Here is a 25,197-nt window from a genome sequence, read left to right on the forward strand (position 1 = left end):
TTAAGGCTCAGACTTCTCAGGGCCAGAGGACTTCTTTCATAAAATAGCCTCTGAAACACAGCACAAGAGTGGGATGCTGGATGTTAACCTTTGTATCTTTTCCTGGCCCTAGGAGAGAGGAGGGGATTATGCTTGGCACAGAGTGGGCATCACCCTGGGGGGATGGGAGCATGGGATTTGGTTCTGGCTGCTGCAAGATCGTGGGCAAGTCCCCTTCCTCACTTGAGCTATCCTTTTGGCATCAAAGCCAAGCATTGCTCTAAGAGCCACTCCCTGCTCCAACATATGATGCTTCAACAGCTGGGAGAGGTGGGCGTGAAGAAGGAAGGAGGCTAGGCAAACGAAAGGGTCAACAGGGATTCGACACAAATTAGAAGACAGCCTGGCTGGGGGTAGGAGGGCAAGTTCAGGCTGTAGGGCTAAGGCAGGGTCTGTCCATGGCAGCCCAGCCCTGGGGGCCTCCATTCAAGGAGGAAGCCACCACATCCCAGGCATTCGAGGATGCCAGATGTTGAGCTGGGATTTTAAAAGCATGGGATACTGTTCCCCTCTTCAGCACCCATCAAAGGGATGAAAGGTCCCTCACTGCCAAAGCCAGCTTAATTGCTTTCACAGGAGTTCAGACCTGCCGTGTCTGACACACAGAAGCAGGTGTCTAAGCAACTGAGGGCCCTGGAGCTCCTCGGTGGGACTCTTTGCAAGTCCAGAAGCTCTGTGCAAACAGGCATTCCCAGCAATAAGGAATGTGCCCTTGACCCCAGAGCATGAAGGGGGAGTCTGTTGGCAGGGTCCCACAAGAGGCTGTACATGGAATCCCCAAATTTCAGGGCTTAATTCCCTGCTCCTCCCCACACCCACCTGAGACCCCACAGCCACATTGGCTGAAAGCACCATTACAGCACAGCTAAGTCCACGCAAGGGCACTATGTTCGTGCAGGACTCAGCCCTCTTCCCAAGGCTCCCCCGTGGCTGGACTCCAAGCCACACCCATGTGGGCTGCTGGAAGGACCTTCATCACCCATGATCTGACCACGTCACTTCCTTCAATAGCTCCCTGCTGCCCTAAAGAGGACCCTCCCACTCCCTGACCAAGCTAGGAGGGCCATGCACACCTTGCTTGCCTCTCCAGCCTCACTCCTTAGGTAAGTTCAGTAAAACAAACGTCTGTCTGTGGTACCCTCCTTCTCACCAACAGGCATCCACACATTCCTGTCCATGCCCAGAGCCTGCCTCCTTCCCTCCCTGCAATGCGCGACCTCTGCCTATCTCTCCAGTTCTCAGTTTTCATGTCACCTCTTCCAGGGAGCTTTCCTTGACTGCCCCTGTGCTTCCACAACACCCCCCACTTACCTTCACAATGTTTATCACACAGTACGGCCACTACCCACTCATTGTCTGCTCCCGGTCACTAGTCACTAAGCTCCTTAAGAGGAAAAACTAGGCTCATCTTAGTGAATTTTTTCTCTAGCACCTAGTACAGCATACCTGGCGACTCAGACAGTAAAGAATCTGCCTGCAATGCAGGAGACCTGGGTTCGATCCCTGGGTTGGGAAGGTCCCCTGGAGAAAGGAATGGCAACCCACTCCAGTATTCTTGCCTGGAGAATCCCCATGGAAAGAGGAGTCTCGCGGGCTGCAGTCCATGGGGTCACAAAGAGTTGGACACGACTGAGCGACTAAGCACACACACAGTACAGCATCTGGTTCCCAGTGCACAGAGGTTTGAATGAATGAATGAGCATCCCACTGACAGGGGGCTCACCTCTTCTGAAACCGGCCCACTCAATTGTAGCAGGGTTCTGACTGTGAGGGTTTCAGTTCAAAAGTCATGCTCAGCCCATAGTTTTCATTTTCAACCTACATGGGGGACGCTGGTACCTCTTGTATGAATCACTACTCTGCACAGGAACGATTGTCTCAGAAATCCCAGATTGAGGCAGTCTTTCACTCAACCCACACCTCTTTATTGAGCACCTACTATGTGGCAGCAGTGCTTCAAATGCTGAGGATTCAGCAGAGAACAGGTTCGGCAGCCGCTCAGCCTTTCGTGGGCTGGAGAGGGGCTCTGAGCCCAGCACCCACACACACCTGGCTTTTGATGAGCTCGTCATCCCGCTGTATCTGCAGCACGTAGCCCGTCCGGCAGCGCACAGTGCACTGGGCACCGTGGTAGCCGTCACTGCTGGAGCAGTTGAGCGAAGCGTTCTCCACAGCCAGCGTTGGGCAGTCCGCAGCCTCACATGCGAAGTGCACACAGCTGAGGAGAAAGGGAACAAGAGGGTGAGGGGGCGCTTTCTCGCAGGACCGATGCACTCCAGCCGGAAGATAAAGGCTAATGGGCTTCCGCTCCAAATTTCAGGAGGCCGACACAGGAGACACACAGAGTGGACAGGACTCCGGAGGAGCAGTGGCCAGAGTTTATCACTAAGAGCACAGTTTATGGAAACAGAGCAGGGCCCAAATCCTACATCTTAAAAGCCTCACAAATTACAAATCTGCAGATGCTGTAGAACCTTCATTTTCTCATCTGCAAAACAGGAATTATTATGATTACAGCAAGTGTTTGTTGAGTCTCTTATCTGCCAGGCACTGAGCTGAATGAAAGCCTTTTCATATTTTATAACAGCACTCACTTCCAGGGGTCGTTGTGAGAATTAAATCAGATAGTTGAGCCAAAGCATGGAGTGGAATTCCTGGCACATAAGGGCACTAAGGTATGGATAAATCTATGCTCTATTACCTACAAGCTGTCTAACTTTGGGCAAGGTCCATCACCTCTCTGAGTTTCAGTGTACTCCCAGATTCGGCTAACCCATAGCTCCATGAGATTCAACTGAGGTCCTGAAGGTAGAAGTCTTTTATAAACTGTAAAGTGACTTCAGAATGGTTCATAAAGTTGCGCAGAGATCATGACGTGCATCTTACTGTAGCTGCCGTCGCCACCTTCCTGCCAAATAGGAATTTACTTGTTCAAGTCTGAGCTCCATGAAGGAGTCTACAGGAAGCTTTCTCGTGTCCCCAGGCAAGCTCCCTGCAGCACTGGGCCCTCCTTTCTCTCATGCCCTGGCCTCTTGTTCCATGCACTGATCACAGGTCTGGGGTGCCTGCCATGTGCTGGAATACATGCTAACCCTTCAGGAAATGGAAACAACAGAAAACCCCCACGCTTAGATGATCTTTCCCCTCATGTTACCGTCACGCAGACGCTTAATAACATTAGCGACTATTCACCAACTGCTTATATACATGAGCTCACCCATCCTCGCGGCGACCCTATGAGCTAAGTGTTACTCATTTTACTGTTGGAAAGTCGGGGAGCGGCGAGATCGAGTTACTTGTTTAAGTCCCCATCCAGATGTGTGACTCCAAAGTCCCCCTTATTAACCTCACCCCACACCTGGACTGGAACTTCCCTGAGGGTAGAGATAATGCCTGTTTCATTTCGGTGTCCTTTGCATTGCCAATGAAAATGCCTTGGATGAGATAGATGTTTCCTAACTAGCAAGGAACAAATGGTGGCAGTGTCTTGCAACAGCTCTCAGTGTTCTGCAAACATCGGAAGATTGAATTTGAACATTTCTAGGAGGCAATTCTCTCTAATGTTGCCCCTCTGGCCCTGTCTATCCCAACCCCTGCCATATGACATACACAGATAGCTGGGTTGCCATTCAGAGCCTTAAAGTGTTTGTTTTCCTGTTTCTATCGAGGACACACGGAGCGGGGTAGGGGTCAAACCAACTTAAGAAGGAACTCTCAACTTTCCGCTTGGTGTTGGTTTCAGACACCCCACACTGAGGGTTTTATAGGAATGTGGTACTCATCCCCACTCTGTATCCCCCACTCAAAAGTGCAGTGAGAAAGTGGGATAACTGAGGGGGGCGGTGAGGAACAAACATCTCCAGCACTTAGCACAAACAAACTCACTTTTAAAATACTGGGACAAAGGCAAGTGTTCGATTCAGGTCTCACGCCCACACGGATGCATGCTGTGTAGCTTCCACATACCCGCCTCCCCTTTACAAGCGCAGGATGAGTTTGGATGAAGCGACACTCGCTGAGACTTTCTGATGCCCTGCCCTTTTCTCTGCTCTGACAGCCTCTGCGCTGCGCCACCCGGAAGACTGTAGCTGCGGAGTCAACACGAGGTCTTTGACACCAAACAATGCATCTGTTCACGATGTATAAGAGCTGGGGGAAAGAGCCACATGGTTCCAATTTAACTAGGTTTAAGTCTGTAAGCTACCAGCCTCTAAGTGGGTCTTCGACCTTTGCCTGCAGTTTGACCATTCTCGCTCTGCGCACCCAGGAGGCCCCTGGTCTCCCATCTGATGATGGACTGGGGGGCCTCTGGGAACCCTTTTTGAAAGACAAGGGCTCTGGGCTTCTCTGCGCTGTGTGGCCATTAAGGTTAAAAAAAAAAAACTTGCTCTCCCTCCTTCTGGGCACATTAAGGTTCTCCATCGTAGGAAAAGGAGAAACTAAAAAACTTGATTTCGTCGAACAGGAAGGACCTACAGCTTAGCAGGTGGGCAGATCTGGACTCTAGCCCAGGCTCACCATTTATCAGTTGTTTGATCTTGGAAAGTCATGTAACAACCTGAGCCTCAGTTTCCTCCTCTGTTGAGTGGAGGCCATGAAGTGATCCATCTCTCAAGACGGTCAAAACAAGGTGATATGTCATCTATTCAAGACACTGGCCTGGGGATCTCACTGCACGGCAGACAATTGTAAACACTATGTGGGTCTGAGGAGGGAGGGCGTGTGCCAAAGATAAGTCATAAATAAGCCAGTTTTAGGCAGTGAATCGCATACAGTAGGGGCACTAACCCCAGGTGAAACTACAGAGGGCGGCACCTGGGGGAGGGTAGGAGGGGCACACTGCACAGAGGGGTCGGGGAGCCTCCTCCCGGGACACCTGACTAAGACTCAGATGAAACGGAGGGGATCAGCCACGGGAAGGTTTGGAGCAGAGGGAATTCCAGGCAGAGCGAAGGGCATGTGCAAAGGTCCAGGACAGGTTGGAGCTCGGCGTGTTTGCAGAACAGAAAGGCCGGTGCATGAGAAATGCTATGGAAACTGTGATGTACCGTGAGAAGGGGGTCCCTCTCCTCTGGCTCCTCCTACTACAGAAGGAAAGCATCCCCTATCCACATGGGCTGCCTGACCAAAAAAAGTCTTTGTTCAAATGGGGAGAGCCGATGACCAGTCAACTTCCTCCATTGCAGGACTTCTCAGAACCTAGAATTCTAATGCATATGCTGGGTTTCCAGAGGGACTAATGCATGCATAACTTCCCAAGCTCTGACAGCCTTTCCCCGTGGCATGTTTCTTAGGACTAGGTCCTCTGGAATGTATCTTAGGGAATGCGGTGTCCCTGCATTTTCAGGACACTCGTCTGCACCTGGCTTATAGGCTTGAGGACAGGAAAGAAAGGGGATGAGAAAGCACTACGCCCCAGGTCTTGGCAGCTGTGTTTTACCTACATCATCTTATCCGCATCCTCACTGTAATTCCATGAGGTAGGGTGATTATTCCCATTCGTGAGAAGAAGAGACTGCAACTAAGCGAGCTTAAATCACTTGCCCAAAGGCACTCGGCATGGACAGGATTCCGGCGAGGATCTGCCTCCCTGACCCTGAGTCCCTGCTCTTCCCTTCATTGTCCTATTAGCTGGAAAGGGCTGTGTGAACACATTGCCCCAAAATGATAAACATCGCCCCAGCGGCCCCTCCCAAATAACTCCCTGACACAGCTCTGTCATTTCTGAAACACAAAACAAAAATCAAAACAAGGAAAACAAAACAAAAGCCTCTGCCTTCATTAAAGAAGAAAAGGAGGGGGGAGGGATTTCATACCAGCGATGCGCTGTCATAAAATAACAAAAGAAGGGGGAAAAAGAAAAGGAAGCCACTTCTCAGATGGGAGGAGAGTGGTTGATCCCAATGGGGGAAGGGATATAGGTAATTTTACCAATAAAATTCTCACACTGGGGCAAAGGTGACATGAGGCACCCTCCCTGCCCTATGCAAAGATAATCAGATACTTATGAACTGTCTGTTCTTCTTACAGCTACGTAAGTTATTCACGTAGAGACTCACGTTCCATAAGGAGGCAGATCCTTAAGGGACCCGACAGTCCTCCAATTTTCACCCCCCGCAGTCAGCTGAAAGGGCCCCCGATTGTGCATAACGTGGGATACCTGTGTACCCCTCAGCTGGGAGAGAGGAGGCCAGAGGTCGAAGGCCTGGTGAGGGCTCCCCTCCCGGCTGCCCCTTGACCCATGGCTTAACTCCTGTGGTTACTTAGCTGCAATTATGCCATGGGGCAGCGAGGGCAGTAAACAGGCAGCTGCTTTATAAATCATGCTGAGTGGCTCGGCGGGGGACACCCAAAGAGACAGCGTGTGCAGCACTGGAAGACGGAGGGGGAGATGCTCTCGGCACGAGCACCACGGGATCGCTTGAGAAGTAACACTGAGAGTCAGCAAGGCAGGGCTCGCTTTTCTGCCCAGCGATGAGGCTACCGTAGGAAGCGATCCAAACAGGCTCTTCTTCCCTGGAATTCTAGAAGTGAGCCAGTGGTGTGGTGGGTGAGGCATTGGGAGGCAGGGTCAGCAGCTATAGGGTCTGGCCGACCGTCTGAATGGCCAGGTGAGCTGAGTGGGAGGTGCCCAGTGGGAGGCCACCTGCTCACCAGAGCTGGGTCTCAAGTCCCAGGATCTGAGTGGGCCCGATGTTCCAAATCTTGTGATGTGTTTAAGAGCGGAAAGGATTCTGGCCTTTACTCTGTACTCTCCTGATAGTTAACTGTTACAAGTAATTTAAAAACAAGTCACACAAGGGCCAAAAAAACCACAAGTTGCTGGGGCCTCTGGGACAGCTGTTTTGATACCTCTGATGATGGGGGAGATGGGGTGGGGAGAGCTTTGCCCTGGAAGTCCCAAGACCTGGATTCCAATGCCATGTGGTTCTGCATCCTAACCCACTGGGGTGACTTTGGGAAACACTTTCCCCGCCTGGACCTTAGGCGGTCCATCCTTGAATGAGGGTAAGGAACTAAAGAATCTCTTCACGCCTCCTAGCTTCCAGGGGTCAAGTCAGGGTGTGGACAAAACCGTGGAGACGTATTTCGGAGCCCGCTGGAAGGGGAACAAGTAGGCTTTGATAATGCCACGTCTTGACAAGGATATGGAGGAACAGGGATTCTGACAGGCAGGCCGGGGCTGGAGCGTGGGTTGGGCAACAATCAGGCATATCCATATGGGTGAGACGGGCGCGTGCTTAGGCGCAGAAGTTCCATTTGCAGGCACAGCCCCCCCAGTCTAGCCGCTCCCAACAGATGTTCCACGAGGTGCTGATCCATTCGAGGGTGGCGACACGGGGTGAACCTGGAGGCAGCAACCTGAGGCCTGGGCCGTCCGGCCGTGAGAAGCTTCTTTCTGTGCTCCCAATCTTCCAGACAGATTCCTAGAGAGCCCCCAGTCAGGGCACAGACTCCAGGGTCTCTTGGTTCCAGCCTGTAGGCACCCGCTCTGATGCCACCACTACCAATAACTACCAGACTAAGTTCACTCTGGCTGCGAGGAGTGAGTCTAGTCACACAAAGAATTTATTGTCCCCTAGGGAGGAAAGTTATGACCAACCTCGACAGCATATTAAAAAGCAGAGAGATTATTTTGTCAACAAAGGTCCATCTAGTCAAGGCTATGGTTTTTCCAGTGGCCATGGATGGATGTGAGAGTTGGACTGTGAAGAAGGCTGAGGGCCAAAGAATTGACGCTTTTGAACTGTGGTGTTGGAGAAGACTCTTGAGAGTCCCTTGGACTGCAAGGAGATCCAACCAGTCCATCCTAAAGGAAATCAGTCCTAAATATTCATTGGAAGGACTGGTGCTGAAGCTGAAACTCCAATCCTTTGGCCACCTGATGTGAAGAGCTGACTCATTGGAAAAGACCCAGATGCTGGGAAAGATTGAGGGCAGGAGAAGAAGGGTCAACAGAGGATGAGATGGTTGGATGGCATCACTGACTCAACGGACATGAGTTTGGGTAAGCTCTGGGAGTTGGTGATGGACAAGGGAAGCCTGGCGTGCTGTGGTTCATGGGGTTGCAAAGAGTCGGACATGACTGAGCGACTGAACTGAACTGAACTGAAGGCTGATCCTCGAAAGGCTAGCTGTCAATCAGAGCTGCCTCTCTCTGGATGCTCTGACATGGAAAAAGAGGGAAAAGTTTGAGGTAGAGAAAGGAAGAGAATGCAAAACATGAGAGGGAGGGGAAGAAGGGAGGAAGGAAAGAGCGGAGGGAAGGGAAGAAGCCACTTTTCTAAACACACGGCCACTGAATGCTATACTAAACTGCTCAATCTCTGTTTAGAATGACAGGCTGGACAATGGTGCGTGCGTGCGTGCGTGTGTGTGTCCAGCTCCTGAAGCCTCAGCTCCTGACGGTCCCTTTTCTCATTGAAGAAGCCTCATAGCTTCCCTCCAGCCATCATGAGGCCCCCCGTCCTTCCCGCTTCCCCTTCTTGGTGCGGAGCTGGAACTCAGCTAGAATTCCACCACTGGACCTCTCCTTTGGAACCGGATCCTGTTGTCCTGGGTGTCTGAATTTACTCCCAAGTTCCAGACGGGGACAGAGACCCTTGAATCTGGGTCAGAACACACACCCTGGACTGATTTTGCCGTGATGAGGTTTCTCCCATTGCAGCTCACTAGCTATCACGCTGCCCTCAGGAGAAGAGAAAGAAAGCGAGGAAGGAAAAGGGGGTGAGAGAGGAGAAAGGGGAAGAGACAGAGGAGCAGGAGGGAGGAGAGAAAGCCAGAGGAGAACAGATGGGCAGGAGATGGGAGTGGGACTCTGAGTGGGGAGAGGAAAGGGGTGTGTTGGGGGGCGGGTAGGGGCCACACTTTACTACCTGGGAAGCAGCTGAGAGTCAAGTGGGCCATTTCCACTAGAGCAGCTGAGCTATAAAAAGGGATGCTATTTACCTTGGTGTTTCAAGAATGAAGAAAAACATCCCGTGGCTTTTTACAGTTGTTGCTTATTTTTCTTTTCTTTCCTCCTAGTTTATTTTAATGCATTTGCACATTTGCACAGTCCTGTCTGTTAGGTAAATCCCTCTTCAGTGACCCAGGAGCAGCTGTGGTCCTCCCCGACTCCCTGCCCCACTCCCACCCCACAGCCCTGGCATTCAGGAGGAGCAGCCTCTCTTAGACACAGGGAGCTCAAGGTCCAGCCAGCCAGCCCTGGGAGCTGCGCCTCCAACGCTCCACTCCGTCTCACTGACGAGTGCGCACAAGGGAGGAGCCCTGGGAAGCTCTCTTCTCTCCTGGATGAGCCTGGTCCTGGTGAGCAGAGTGTGGCTCTTAGGGGCGGACAAAGAGAGATCCTACCTCCCACTCCCTGGACAGTCTTGGCTCAGTCACTCTGTCCATACCTCACCAGACAGGTGAGATAATGAAATAAGATAATGAAATCAGCGTGGGTCCCCTCCTCGTCCCTCTCACTGCTGCTATCTCTTGGGAATCACAGACTGTTCCAAGTGGAAGGAACCACGCAGAACACAGATCCGCCACTGCTGTCGTTTCACACGTGGGGAGACAGGCCCAGAGAAGAAAGGGGTCGGGCTCCTCATCCCACCACCAGCCAGAGACAGGGCAACACCTGCCCCAGCTCTGTGTGTTTCCATGAGAGGTCAAAGGACTCAACACATACTTATTGATGGACTTGTTTTCAAGGTTAAACACTTCTTACTGTTTACTTGGGACATGGGAACTGCTAATGAAGGATTCAAAGAAGCCAGCACTGGCCTCAGTCAACTTGGGGATGGTCTTGGTGGCCGGTTAGGGACGGGAAAGTGTTGGCAGAGAGGGTCTGATGGATTTGCATTTTCCGTCGACATTGTTTCCCTGGGTTCTGAGAATTAACTTATTTTTATAGTCTGGAGAGGCAGGGATGAAAAAGCCCTCTCAGGGTGAAGTACAACAATGAATGATATTTAAGGAGCTCTTTTGCCTCTGAAGGATTGCGACAGACTTTGCACAACAGAAGCTAGAGACGGTGGGTGCAGAACAATGTGGGTTTTGCAACCACCTTTTGTGTCCTCTGGTAGCAGGGGCGTGGGAAAGGCTGGGTCCCCTCTCCCGACTCTTTTCTCTCCTGCTCCCAGGTATACAGGGCAGGGCTGAACTGCCCTTCAGAGGGCCTTGCTTTGGGGGACCCCACTGAGACCCCCAACTCTTTAAACAAATGTCAGAGATGCTGTGTGACTCTGGACCAGCCCTTCCCATTCTGAAAACCCAGAGGGTAACATGGAAGTTTGGACAATGCGGATATACTAGATGAGCCCCGAGGCTTCTTCCAGCTCAAGTCTAAGAACTTTCTGTGGAATTCTGCACAGAAAAGCATCAGCATCGCATCAGCAAGTGCTGATAAACACTATGAACACATTATCTTTGCACAGTGCCTGAGAGTTTGCAGGAGCACTTGGCATCTGCGGCACACCATTTAATTCTCACGACCGCCCTGCTGGGTAGATATTACTCCAAAGGAGACAACTGACACTCACCAAAGTGGAGTGGGCAGATTCAAACCCAGATCAGAGTGTCCCTAGAGCTCACATTTTTTCCAGGAAGGATCCCCCTCTCCTAGCTCCACACTGGGTATATTAACAGACACAGATCAAAGGCACCCAGAACCATGTGGTTAAAAGACAGACCCCACGACCACTGCGGGTATCTCCAAGGAGGGTTATGCCTCTTGCCTGTGCTACTTAGGAAGCAGAATGTTCCAGTATTTCAGAGCTGGAAGACAGCTAATCCACCACCCCTCACTTCATTCAAATGAGGATGCTGAGTCCAGAGAGGTAAAGTGACGCTCCCAAGGTCACCCTGCAGGTCGCCGTCAGCACTGGGACCTCGAACAAGGTGAAAGGGGTCCTCCTTCTGTAGCCACGTCTCTACTGCCCTCCCGCACCCCTGGAACTCACAGGCGTGGGGTCCTCCCAAGCCCCAAGGCAGAGCCGGCCAGAGGCCAGACAATGGAGAAGCGAGAAACACACAGACTGTTTCCTGCAGCACCCACGGCTGCCCGGCTCCAGGGTCCACCCCGGCGCGCAGACCCGGGGTGTCTTACCTCTGCTCGGCAGAGCTGTAGGTCTCCCCTCTCTGGCAGCTGCTCAGGGTGACGGGGTCAAAGTTGTCGAAGGAGCGGAGGGCCACCCCCGAGATGGCGACCAGGGGTGAACTGAAGCTCACGCGTACCGCCTGGCTGTGGTAGAAGGGCTGGCTGAGGTCATGGACCACAGGGATAATCAGGGGATTGTTCCGGCAGCTCAGGACGTGGAAGCCTGTCAGGGGAGACAGAGGGCCGGGGGGCCAGGCTCATTACTCAAGGCCAGTCACGCCCTCCCCAACGGGCCCTTCCCGAAGCCCCCAGACCCTTTCATGTCACTGCACAAAAGCACCATTGGGTGGCCAGTGGGGATTTTGAGTTTGATTGAAAGTTTCTTTGTCTGCCTTTTTCTCTTGGCTCCAAATCTTTCCAATCCCCTCGCCTCGCCGCTCCCTAAGCTCTCCCTTCACCTAGCGCCCACGGCCCCTCCCTCCCCTCCAAAGGGCCACCCCTGGGCCAAGCCTCGCTGGCACTCACTTCCCTCCCACCTTGCGTGAGGGCTTGGCTGGTCTGAGCTGCTAGTTTTCAGGCAGTCATCAAGATGAGGGAAACAATTCACAGAAATAGGTCATTGTTGGGGGTAAAAAAAGAGCCTCCTCTCATTTTTAAGCTAGGAAGCTGGGACCAACCCTGTGCGGTAAGGACCTCTGCATCCATTTAGCAGAGAGGAGAGGCAGAAACGTGGCAGGAGGTGGCTTTCCAGGGGGACTCAGAACAGTGTGCCACACAGAGTCCAAGGAGAATCCAAACAGCTTCACCCAGAAGCTCTCAGTTCGTTCTAGAAGTCCCCAGGCTTTGAAAAGTGGTGGGGAGTGAGTGGGGCAGGGAGAAAAGATACATAAGGAAAGGGAAGAGAATGATGGGGTGGGTTGGAGTTGGGAAAACCAAAGCTGGCTTTGGTGTTTGATGGACATCAGTTCTTGGTTTAGTAGGTCTCCCTGACAGCTCAAGCGGTAGAGTCTGCCTGCTATGCAGGAGACCTAGGTTTGATTCCTGGATTGGGAAGATCCCCTGGAGAAGGGAATGACTGCCCATTCCAGTATTCTTGCCTGGGGAATCCCACGGACAGGAAAACCTTGTGGGTTACAGTACATGGGGTTGTGAAGAGTCGGACACGATTGAGCAACTGACGCAGATAACAGATATTCACTTCTTTACTGTGTGAGTCCACCAAGCCCCTAACACTCAGTGTCTGCCTCTAAAAAGTCAGATCATCTTGACCAAGCGCTGGGAGTCCTGCTCTGCTAGGGCGTGAGGCTCCCAGTCGAGCAGGTCTGCATCTGTGGTCCACTGGCATAGAGCCGCAGAGCCTCCATGGGAATGCCAGGGTGCTGAGGATGCAGGACAGGGGAGCCGATGGGGAGGGACAGACGGACACTCGGGCATCAAATAGCAGGATCCAAGGATCTCTGCTGGAGCCCGAGTCTTTCCCATTCCTCTGAAAAACTCTCCACAGAGCCCTTTGCGATGCCAGGACAGCTATGAAAATATTTGCTTCTCGCTTAGGGACATTTCCCAGGAATCTGGATAAATCCAGAGGGGTTTCCTTTCCCTTCCTTATTAATGCATTTCCCCCTTGCCTTGAAAACTGACCAAATAAGTAAACATAAAAACAAAACAAAACCCCTCCCCACTGCCTGAGCTGCGGCTTGACCCTGACGTAACCCCTGGCGAGCTTACTTCCTACGGGGCTTTGAAACGAGCTCCTTGTGGAATCGTATGGGCACAGCTTTGAAGCCGGGACTTCTGCACTGGCCTGGAATTCCAGAGTAGACTGGGCAGGCTGTCTGGGCAGCGTGGGAGGGGATGGTGGGGCTTTCTGAGTGTGGGGTCTTGTGCTCAGCACAGGTCACCACATCTCAAGTGAGAGCTCATTTGCTATCACGGACGCTCCTGGTTACGGGGTGAAGGGCAGTGGGCGATGATTCTGAAAGCCTGGCTTCCCTGCTTGCTGACTGGCTCTGGCCAGTGACCCGGGCCTCTCAACGTGTCTCTTTGGGTCTCAGGTGATGATACATATAATGGAAAAGCATCTCTACTCAGTCTCCTTCCCAGGGTCCTCTGAGATCTCCTGGGATGCCTGAGGGTGAAGGCACTGTGGGAGAAGGGACCTACTGAGAAGAGGACTTTGACCTGAATCTCTTACCCTCATCCCCATCTGATTCGGGCTTCTCTAGATGTATACACATACTCATCCTGATCTGAAGACAACCTGATGGGAAACAAAGCCCTAAGAAGAGGCGACGGGAAGCGAGAACTCATTCTCAGCCGATCCTTACAAACCACCCACGGGCAGACGGGGAGGCAGGTAGCAAGGGCAAGCCATACGCTCACCTAGATCGTGGATCTGTTCGTTGGTATCAAGCAGCTGGACACTGATGGTTTCCTGCTTCTGGTCCCCATAGTAGGTCCCATCAGTCACCAGGTGCACAATGACGGCTGTAGCGACCATTGGTTGAGAAAAGTACACCTGAAATGCAGGAGACATAGGAGGCTCAGCCATGTAGCTAGGCCTGCAGTGGTGCGGCAGCCCCGGGGCAGGGGTTTTGAGAAGAATCTTCCATTTCGGGAGCTGGACTACTTATCACGGTCCATGGTGGGAAGGACCATGGGAGGCAGCAAAACCTCAGAGCAAAGAGCATAGCCTCTGAGGTCAGAGACTGTTCCAATCTTGGCCCTGCTCTTTTCAAGCTGTGTGATGCCCACTGATGGCTGAGCCACTCTGAGCCTAAATTCCTTCACCTCCAAGTCACGGATCTGTAAATAGATACATCACAGGCTGCCTGGGAGGCTCCGGGAAGATACTAAGAGGTCCAGCATGCACTAAAGCCACATGAAATGAGGCTTATTATTCATCACTGCTCTGTGCTGACCAGTCTCTGGACTAGGCATCGAGGGGACAAAGGTAAATAAGGTGTGCCTTTGATTGCTATAGACGGCGGAGTTCAACGTAGGTAAGCGAAACGCACTACCAACACTTGAAACGATCCCAGTCCACAGTCAGGAAGATGGGCCTGCGGACAGCTACAGGATACCATGGCACATGACGAGTGCCATCCAACAGAGGACCACCCGTGGAGGGCTGGAAGGGAAAGGACAGTTCCTTCTCCCTGTAGCGCTCAGTGAAGACTTCGAGGCAAGGCAGTTTAAAAGAACGGCATCTAAACGATATCTAAACTCTCAGTCAAAACAAGACTGACTGAAGGCATCCCATGAGCAATTAAGGGACTTTGGCCACCTCATGTGAAGAGTTGACTCATTGGAAAAGACTCTGATATTGGGAGGGATTGGGAGCAGAAGGAGAAGCGGACGACACAGGATGAGATGGCTGGATGGCATCACCGACTCGATGGACGTGAGTCTGAGTGAACTCCGGGAGATGGTGATGGACAGGGAGGCCTGGCGTGCTGCGACTCATGGGGTCGCAAAGAGTCGGACACGACTGAGCGACTGAACTGAACTGATTCCAGGAAGCATCCTGCTGTTTTGTTTGCTGTCCTTGCCGTTAACACCCTCAGCGGGTAGACAAAACCAGCCTGAGAAAGGGCCAAGGGAGACAATGCTTCCTGGGAGCCTCTGCCGGACAGTCTGAGGCTCTCAAAGCTTTGACTTACCCGGACCCAGAAAGTGGTCTGAGCCAGCTGGGAATACGGGTAGCTGATGGTGCATGGGTACCAGGCGTGCTGGGAAATGCCTTCGCTGAGATCGATCACCTTGGTCCGACACACCTGAAAAAAAATAAATAAAGGGAAACAAATGTCTTAGAGGGTCTTGGAGGTTGAATTAAATTCAACTCGACAACACCTCACTGTCCACCTATTGTGTTCTTGACACCGCAGGGAGAAACAGTGATGAACAGACAAGAGTCTGTTTCAGGTGCCCACAGTCTAATAATGCAGATGAGAAAATCCTCAGTGGTATTCAGGAGAGGAGGGGTAACACATTTGGGTGGTAGAGATGTCAGATAAGTTCTTGTAGGGACAGGTCCTGGAGGAGTTGACACTTGACTCGGGTCTGGAAGAATAGGGTGGCTGCAGACGGAAGGGTATTGCCCATGGAAGGAAGAGAAGTGAAGGCTCAGAGGAAAGCAGAAGCCCAGGATGACGAGCTGCCTGGTATAATCAGAACCTGGGGAAAGCGGCAGCAAAAGCAGGCCTGAGGGCCTTTATCTGTCACGGACGCTGAATACCAAGCATCCCTTCAGGACAGATCTGTAAATTGTGCTCAGAGCCAGATTAATGACACAGATTGGAACAGCGTCAGCACCTGTTCTCCCCAAAGAATATTGGCTCCACCGTTTGGGTGTGTGTGTGTGTATCTACACATACACACAGCCCCTCGGTCTCAATGACAGATATACCAAGTGACATTCCAAGAAACATGAAGCATGTAGAGATGAGCAGAATTCTTCAAACTGAGGAATTTCCTGCCCCGATGTCATTTCATCCCACTGGTTCAATCACTCATTCCAACACTATTTATTGAGTAACTGCAATTGGTCAAATACTCTGGGACCAGACACCAGACAACGGAGACCGTGGGAGGAGCCCGGGGTGACAGTGTGTGCAGGCACTCATCGAGGAATCACATTTGCCTGCACAGCTGTCCGCTGGAGACCAGAAAAGAGCCACGACGGACGAGGAGAGGAGCAGCTATGGCACTCTTGAGCTACGTCAGGCTCTTTGCCAAAGGGCATCCCCAGTCAGTGTTTTTCCTTGCATCTCTATGGTGACCCCTTTCTCAATATTCTCTGGGAATTTGGGCCTGTCATTCCAGACCTGTGGGTCTCGGGTGACTTGCCTAAAAAGTAAGGCTAACCGAGAGAACTCTAAGGTCTTAAAAGCTATGAGAAAAAAAGTGAGATGATCTAATGTCAATTACACAAACAAACATACACACGTAAAACAAAAAAAAAAAAAGGAAAGGAAAAAAAAATATGTATACAAGGATCAAAACTATCCATTCCAGCAATATTTAAAGTAGCAAAAGATCAGGGATATGCCACCATCAAAAAACCTACAAACAATAAATGCTAAGAAAAGGTGTGGAGAAAAGGGAACCCTTTTACACTGTGGGTGGGAATGTAAATTGATACAGCCACTATGGAGAACAGTATGGAGAGTCCGTAAAACACTAGGAATAAAACCATCATATGACCCAGCAATCCCACCACTAGGCATACACCCTGAGGAAACCAAAACTGAAAGACACCTGTACTCCAGTGCTTGCTGCAGCTCTATTTACAATAGCTAGAACACGGAAGCCACCTAGATGTCCACTGACAGATGAATGGATAAAGAAGCCGTGGTTCAGATACACAATGAAATATTCCTCAGCCATAAAAGGGGATGCATTTGAGTCAGTCCTAATGAGGTGGATGAACCTAGAGCTAATTATAAAGAGTCAAGTAAGTCAGAAAGAGACAAACAAAGATTGTGTATTAACGCCTGTATATGAGTCAGACAGATGGCACGGATGAGCCTATATGCAGAGTAGCAATGGAGACACAGACAGAGAACAGACGTACAGACACGGCTATGGAGTCAGGAAGGAGAGGGTGGGATGTATGGAGAGTAACATGGAAACATACACTGCTGCTGCTGCTAAGTCACTTCAGTCGTGTCCGACTCTGTGCGACTCCATAGACGGCAGCCCACCAGGCTCCCTCGTCCCTGGGACTCTCCAGGCAAGAACACTGGAGTGGGTTGCCATTTCCTTCTCCAACGCATGAAAGTGAAAAGTGAAGTCGCTCAGTTGTGTCCGACCCTCAGCGACAGGCTCCTCCGTCCTTGGGATTTGCCAGGCAAGAGTACTGGAGTGGGGTGCCACTGCCTTCTCCACTACCATATGTAAAACAGATAGCCAAAAGGCATGTGCTGTATGACTCAGGGGATTCAAACCAGGGCTCTGTAATAACCTAGAAGTGTGGGGATGGGGAAGGAGGTGGGAGGGATGTTCAAGTGGGAGGGGACAAGGGTAAACCTATAGCGGACTCATGTTGATGTTTGGTAGAAATCAACACAATCTTGTAAAGCAATTACCCTTCAATAAAAAACAAATCAATTAAAAACAGATCAGGGACAGTTTATATGCTCCCCTGTCAAAGAAGGGGTGAGTAAAGATGATGCATTCACATGTTAGGATTCCACAAGTGAAAGAATATTAAGAGGACTGAAAGAGATTCACATGTGGGGATGATCCTGAGAATATTTGACACCTGATTCAATATGGACCCTGGCCAAGAAAAATGGAAGCCCCATTTGTGAGTTCATAGATGACAACATAGAGGGATTGCAAAAGCGTAACGTGGAATGAATACAGAACGAGGTATAAGTGGATAAGTGCATTAGGATTCTATTTATTAAAATCAAACGAAGTTAGACTATACCCAGGGAGTCACACAGATGAGTGAAGAATTAAAAATAGCGTGGAAAGTTGCACATCAGATTCACTAATCAAAGTCAAGCTAAAACACATGGTCACACTGTAATCCACAACTGCAAGCTGCCACGCTTTCTTTGAAAATAGACGTTTTGTTTTGGAATAACTTCATATTTACAGGAAACTTGCAAAGGAAGAAATACCAAGAGTTCCATATATGCTTCACCCAATTTCCCTTAAAGTTAACGTCTTCAGTTCATTCTTGAAATATCAGATAGAAGAAGAAAAAGTGTCTTAACCAACTTTGGAGAATCACACCGTCACCCAGGGAGTTCCTGCAATGGTGAGCTGGGTTAAGATACCTGGTTGAGATACCAGCTCCCTCAACATTTGATGTGTAATTGCGACTCGCTGTCTCCCATCTTTGGACCTCAGGCTATCTTTCACATCTGAATGTTGGATTAGGTCATGGCCTTTCAAGGTGTCACCTATGGATTCCTAGGGTTGCTTGGAGGTGTCAGCCTGGGCATCAGGATGGGGAAGGTGTGTTTAGCCTCTGCTCCACTGTTTCAACCAAAGCATCTTCACCCATCTGTTTTATATATCAGGATGCCTTGCATTGTTTCATTTGAGAGCTTCATTGCTTTAAAACACAGAGAAGTACTGAACCGTGTTCACTGCCAAAGTTCCCCTCACCCTTCCCCAAGGTGTCAGTGGGTCTTGCGAATACAGTATTAGTCTCCTGAATGTCACAGGTAACTTCATAAGGAGAGAAAAGCAAGAATCAACCGTCTCATCGGCCAGAAATGATGACTTCAGCTATTCAAATCCCTAGAAGCCTAATACCGAGGAGGCTGTGGGCAAAACATAGCCGATTTAATGGGCTGGCAGACTTTTTCAAGTTTATTTGTTTTTCTCAAAAACAATGGAGACTGGGCTCAGGCAGATCCACCAGGGGATTGGGTTACATTTTACAACAGTGCGCGCACAAACTATCTATGGCATTTGAAATCCAGGCCAGCGATTAGACACGTATCCTTCTGGAATTCTTTCCCCTTGTGTTCTTAGCTGCCTGTCCCCCAGCAGAGCGTGGTGGAGCGCATCTCTGGAGTGCTGAGCCCGGGGCTTATCTCATGCAGGGTCAGAGAAGTCTCGGACGCGAACAGAGCCCTCTTACTGCTTAAACACAATTTCCTCTTATCTCATCAACCCTATCAGCACCAGACAGGGCTTAGAGGGATGTGGTGCTGTTATTTTATTCTCCTGGTTTCCCATTTAGTGCTGTGTTTGTTTCGGGCTGGCTGTGATCCTGACCATGGACAGTCAAAGCAGATCAGAGAGGAGCAAACAAATGTAGCTGAACCCTTGCCCGAAGCCCCAGCCGATGTTAAAATCATCTCTGTTCCTGGGGAGGTGGGGGAAGGCTACAGAGGAAGCGGCTGGGTGGGGCTCATTCCGCAGCCATGGATGGATGGGGGATGGCCCACCAGGCTCTCTCTGAGAGGAGAAGAGCCTTGCCCTTGGGCAAAAGGAGGGGCACATATCTAAGTGTGATCCCCAAGATACCTGATTCTATGCAGGCGCTCTGCTTTCATCCACCCATGTTTTGTACCTTCTGAAAAGGCAAATCCAATCCCACAAAGCCTTACTGAGCAGTGTAGACTTTCCTGGGCATGTGGTGGGGGAGCGAGCAGGGGGTGACACTACTCACTCGTGGGGGCTCATGGTCTCCCATCGTCGCCCCAGGCCGCTGTTTACTCATCCTCTCTCTCCAACCAGGGTCTTCAGCAACCTTCCCAACCTCTCTCACCCCCTCTCCCTTCCCAATCTCCACCTCTCTTCAATCCCAAGCAGAGTCATTCTGCTCTCCCTCCTGGTCTCTAGACACAAATCCTTCACATGATGCCAAGGATTCGAGATTGCCCCCTTGGTCAAGAGATGACCAAGACCCCGTGATGGCAGGGAGGTGAACCCAGCAACCTTTTGACTCTCTCTGTCCTACTGGTATGAACAAACTCTCCTCCCTTCCTTCACATCACTCACTGGTTTGTGGGATACATCATGGAGGCTCTAGAAGCATCGCAGTCTCTAGGCTCTTCTGGAGAGAAGAGGAGAGGGTCTCCTCTAGTTGACAGTGATCTTGCTGCATTGTTTACGCCCATGTTCATGCAGCATTATTTGCAACAGCCAAGAGGTGAGAACAACCTAAATGTCATCAACAGATAAATGGATAAACTAAATGCGGTGGGTACACACAATAGAACAGCATTAACCCTGAAAAGAGAAGGAAATACTGCCACATTCGGCTACACAGAGGAACCTCAAGGTTATTCTAAGTGCACCTAGGTAGTCACTAAGAGACAGTTACTGCACGATTCCATTTACATGAGGTATCCAACATAGCTCAACCCACAGAATTGAAGAGTGGAATGGGAGCTGCCAGGGGCAGCAAGGAAAGGGACAAAGGGGTTGCTATAAGTTTATAAATCAACGTATAAATCAACAATGACGTCTCAGTTAAGCAAGTTGATTAAAATTTTAATAGATCTACTGTATAACACTATACTTATAATCAATAATGGGGCTTCCTAGGTAGCTCAGTGGTAAAGAATTCACACGCATTGCAGGAGACTTGCAAGAGATGTGGGTGTAATCCCTGAGTCAGGAAGATCCCCTGGAGAAGGAAATGGCAACCCACTCCAGTATTCTTGCCTGGGAAATCCCGTGGACAGAGGAGCCCGGTGGGCTACAGTCCACGAGGTCATAAAGAGTCGGACACAATTAGAGACTAAACCACAGCAACATAGTCAATATTATTTTCTATTGTGCCCATAAAAACTTAAGAGGGTAGATTTCTTTTTAAGTGTTCTCATCACAATAAACGGAAATAAAACAGATATTATTTTGAATGATTGACATTGATATTCACAGAATGAATGAATAATTAACAAATGGTTAAGTGACTGAATAAATAAGTGATTGAATCAATCAATCAATCAATTAATAAATGACTGAATACAGTAAGAAATATATGATCCAGTGAAGTGGGGGAAGAGAAATTCATGTAATGATGTTATGCAAAGAGCAGATGTGGCTTAAGTCTTTTCAGGGTAAGAGAAGGAATTCAGTTCAGTTCAGTTCAGTTCAGTTCAGTTGCTCAGTCATGTCCAACTCTTTGCGACCCCATGAATCACAACATGCCAGGCCTCCCTGTCCATCACCATCTCCCAGAGTTCACTCAGACTCACGTCCATCGAGTCTGTGATGCCATCCAGCCATCTCATCCTCGGTCGTCCTCTTCTCCTCCTGCCCCCAATCCCTCCCAGCATCAGGGTCTTTTCCAATGAGTCAACTCTTCGCATCAGGTGGCCAAAGTACTGGAACTTAAGCTTTAGCATCATTCCTTCCAAAGAAATCCCAGGGCTGATCTCCTTCAGAATGGACTGGTTGGATCTCCTTGCAGTCCAAGGGACTCTCAAGAGTCTTCTCCAACACCACAGTTCAAACGCATCAATTCTTCGGCGCTCAGCCTTCTTCACAGTCCAACCCTCACATCCATACATGACCACTGGAAAAACCATAGCCTTGACTAGACGGACCTTAGTCGGCAAAGTAATGTCTCTGCTTTTGAATATACTATCTAGGTTGGTCATAACTTTTCTTCCAAGGAGTAAGTGTCTTTTAATTTCATGGCTGCAGTCACCATCTGCAGTGATTTTGGAGCTCAAAAAAATAAAGTCTGACACTGTTTCCACTGTTTCCCATCTATTTCCCATGAAGTGATGGGACTGGATGCCATGATCTTCGTTTTCTGATTGTTGAGCTTTAAGCCAACTTTTTCACTCTCCTCTTTCACTTTCATCAAGAGGCTTTTTAGTTCCTCTTCACTTTCTGCCATAACGGTGGTATCATCTTACCCAGCATCTTCTTGATTGCTTCACAGATGGGGGACTCTCTTCCATTCATAAACAGCCCAGCTTACCTCTGGGGAGATTCTTCCCAACAGCTAGGGGAAGATGTCTAGCTGTGCTTTTTTCTACTCTTTTCTCTAAGCAGCAACACTCATAAGCTTCCACATGTTAGAGCTTTAGAATTAGCGGGACTTAAGTAGGTTATCAACTGGGAGCATTTCTTTTCCAGTGGTCGAGGGAGGGCAGGTGTCTTGCACAATACATCACAGCAAGTAAGTGGCAAACCTGATATGACAACAATGCCTTTCTGGCCCCAGAACCGATGCCTGTCCTCTCCCGTGTTCTATACTCGCTGAAGCCCCGCTCCCTTACGCAGAACCATCCCTGGTGAGATTTCTCCCCTTCCCCAAGGATGCATAGCAGCCATCCCGGTGTCCATGTCACTTGCTTCTGCAGGAAGCTCAGCTCTATGTCTCTGATGGAAGCTGGGCAACTCACTGCCTTTCAACCTCATCTTAGTGCAGGAACCAAGGGGGTGAACAACCCCCTTTCCCCTTGACCTTGAAGGGGAAAGTCTCATCTTTAGCACACTGCCTCAGACTCTCTGTCATCTTCAGAGATATCTATGTTCACTTTAAAAACAGAAACCAAGAGACACAGGGGACGTGGGCCAGTTCTGTCTGCCACTGATCGGCTGGACATCTCTCCCAGCCTGTCTCTCCATCTGTGAAGTGCAGTGGTGCCCCAGCAGCTTAAGAACACCCACAGAAATACTATCCCCCAAGGTCTCATGGGCACAGCATCATTTAATCCTCTCACTTATTCAGGGAGGCTGGAATTATCCCATTTTTCTGATGAGGCAAGGGGGCCCGGAAGCTTTCAATGACTCTTTCAAGCTCACACGTCCAATTGTGCATAACAGCAGGATTCTGGACTCAGTCACATGGCAGCTCAATTGCTGTTTTGATTAAAACCTCTGCTTCCTCTGATGGAGAAGTAGATACTGAGGACCACTCTCCTCACCTCCAGTCACGCCTATCCTCTCCCTGCTCCTGTGTGTGTGTGCGCACTGTCTTGTCCTGCTCTTTGCAACCCTATGGACTGTAGCCTACCAGACTCCTCTGTCCATGGGATTCTCTAGGCAAGAAAACTGGAGTGGGTTGTCCTTTTCTACTCCAGGGGATCATCCCAACCCAGGGGTCAAACCCGCGCCTCCTTCACCGGTAGGCAGATTCACCACCACTGCTCCGTCCCTGCTCTGGAGGTTCCCATAATTCGCTTTCACAATGGAGAATGCATCATACCGCCCTGCTAGTTCTCACCCCATCCGTGGCTGCCCCTGGACCACAGGATGGAAACTTCCCTAGATGCAGCTTACAAGGGCCTTGGGAGCTGGTTTGGGCTCATCCCCAGGTGCAGAGCCAGCTGCGCTCCATCCACGCAGGCGCACGTGGGTGCCCCCTTCCCACTGGACCACCCTTCCTCCCGCGTGCCACAGACTCCACCGTCGAGAGGCTTGTGCCCAGTTCCCTTCCCCCGCCCCACCCCCACCTCCCTCCATGGCACTCAATGATGGCCCATTTCGTGAAACACGACACATACTTCAAAGCCAGTCTCAAATATCACCCCTCCTCTGAAAGCCTTTGCTCACCCCCCAGGCAGAATTAATTGCTCCCTCTTATGTGTCCATATAGTTCTTTATATATGCCTCCGTTACATCACTTGTCAGGTTGGATTATAGTTGTTTAGAGCTCAGTCTTATCCCTTTAAACTCTGAAGGCTTCCAAGGTGAGAACTATGTTTCATTTACCCTCAAATAAATCCCAGCAAATTGCCCAGCAGACAGGACACAAGAGGTGCCCAGTGAATACCAATTATGCCAGCAGGGTATGTGGAATGCCCGCTGTCTGCTGGGCACTGCTTTCAGGACTCTATACGTATGAAAGCATGCAGTCTTCAATGATGGCTAGGTAAGATAGGTGCTATTATTATACCCCTTTAATCTATAAGGAAATTGAAGCCCAGTAATTCACTGACATGAACTTGGGCAAACTCTGGGCTAGCAAGGGACAGGGAAGCCTGGCGTGCTGCAGTCCATGGGGTCGCAAAGAGTCGGACACAATTTAGCGACTGAACAACAGCAAAGTTCACTGAAGGTCACACAACTAGTTAGTAGAACCAAAACTCAAATCTAGGCGCAAACTCAGCCCCGACTCTTAACCGTAGATATAATTTGAAGAGAGCTTGTCTGCATATGGCTCAGGGCTGTTATAGATAAAGGGCTTGGGGTTTTTTACTGGTTGTTTCTCCTGGTCTGCTGAATGGTTCAGCAGACAAAAGCAGGACCTTCCAGGCCTGTTCTGGGATGGAGCTGTGTGGTTCAAGGAGCCCCACGCTGCCAGGCTCCGGGACCTGCCTCCTAGAACCAACTCAGTTGCCAACTTTCTCTGACATTCATAGTTCCGGCTCGTAGAGGGATGGAGTAACATGGAACCCCAAAGGGCTTTTCTGTTCTGACACTCTGCCACCTTTTGATGTCCAGTTCCTTCCAGCCAAAGTATCGATTCTGCAGTGAAATCTGACGCTCCTGTAGGTCTGAGTTGGCTCAGGGATCCCGTGTCTCTGATACCCTGAGGCCAAAAGCTAACTCCTATCACAGCCAGCATTTCTAAGGCAACTGCAGAAGTAACCTAAAATTTTACTGCAGTCATTCCAGCAACGTGTTTTCTGTTTTCTTGTTCTTTTCTTTTTGTGTGTGCTGCAAAAGAGCCGGAAGTTCTTCTCCCAGAGCTTTGAGATCGTCGGGTGTTTGAGTTGGGAAAGTCCTCAGAGATCTGACCCCAGCCATCACACCTGACGGACAGGTGGGGGACAGAGCCCAGTGGGGAGCAGGACAGTGCTACAGTGGTCCTCCGGGCTGGCTCTCAGCCGACAGAAGCGAGGCCTCCGTGGCCCTAGGGCCTGGGGACTTTCACCCACACCAGGCACTGCCAGCCCCAACACCCAGCACCCGCCTCCAGACCTCCTCCCTCGCAGAAGACTGCTTCCAATTAGAGGAGTTAACGATGTCTTGCTTTCAAAGGGTTTTTTAAATCCAGTTTATCTTCCACCCACACACGATGTACACAAAGGCAGGGATGGAGAGAGAGGAGGGGGAGTGGGCGTTCTGGCATTTTCCCACACAAGGGAGATGCCAGGAGGTTTCTCCTGAATTTCACTTTTACAGATTTACATGCCCTTTTGTCAATCACAGGATGGAGGAAGTGCTCGTCAAACCTCGAGCCCATCTTCTCCAATTTCCTCTTTCAGTCCAAAGGGACCTGGGAAAGGGCCTCATGGAAAAAGAGAGGAAAAGGAATAGGGAGGGGGAGGGGAGCATGCTGACAATAACTGCGTGTAAGCACAGAAGTGTGTGTACAACAAGCACTTGTGCGCGCGCGCACACACACACACACACACACACACACACACATACACACTCCCCAGGCAGAGGTTCAGAATATTTCTACTCAGGCCACATGTTAACCTCAGGTTTACAGGCCCCAAGCCAAGCCATTTCCCCAAGAACTGCAAGGCTGCAGAGGCGGGCAGGGGTCCTTGCTCTGAAGACTGCAGGCTGTAACGGGCCTTGGGAGAGCGGACACAGACTCGTCAATGTGAAATAAAGCTGCCTCTATAAAGCTGGCTTGGCTGTTCCTTTGAGAACATGCTGCTCCCTCCTCAGAGCTCCTG

General features: G+C 50.3%; 1 protein-coding gene across 1 annotated transcript in view; it reads right to left on the bottom strand.

Moving 5' to 3' along the window:
* PAPPA (pappalysin 1) overlaps window positions 1–25,197 on the bottom strand; it is a 263,247-nt gene that overhangs the window by 67,756 nt on the left and 170,294 nt on the right. The window contains exons 11-14 of the mRNA XM_015092957.4: window positions 14,788–14,901; window positions 13,508–13,643; window positions 11,135–11,348; window positions 2,089–2,257 (exon numbers count right to left, since the gene is read on the bottom strand). Coding sequence (XP_014948443.2) covers window positions 2,089–2,257; window positions 11,135–11,348; window positions 13,508–13,643; window positions 14,788–14,901 — 633 coding nt within the window. The remainder of the gene's footprint in view (window positions 1–2,088; window positions 2,258–11,134; window positions 11,349–13,507; window positions 13,644–14,787; window positions 14,902–25,197) is intronic.

Source organism: Ovis aries, chromosome 2 (assembly GCF_016772045.2).
Source record: "Ovis aries strain OAR_USU_Benz2616 breed Rambouillet chromosome 2, ARS-UI_Ramb_v3.0, whole genome shotgun sequence".
In the NCBI taxonomy this organism is placed as follows: Eukaryota; Metazoa; Chordata; class Mammalia; order Artiodactyla; family Bovidae; genus Ovis; species Ovis aries.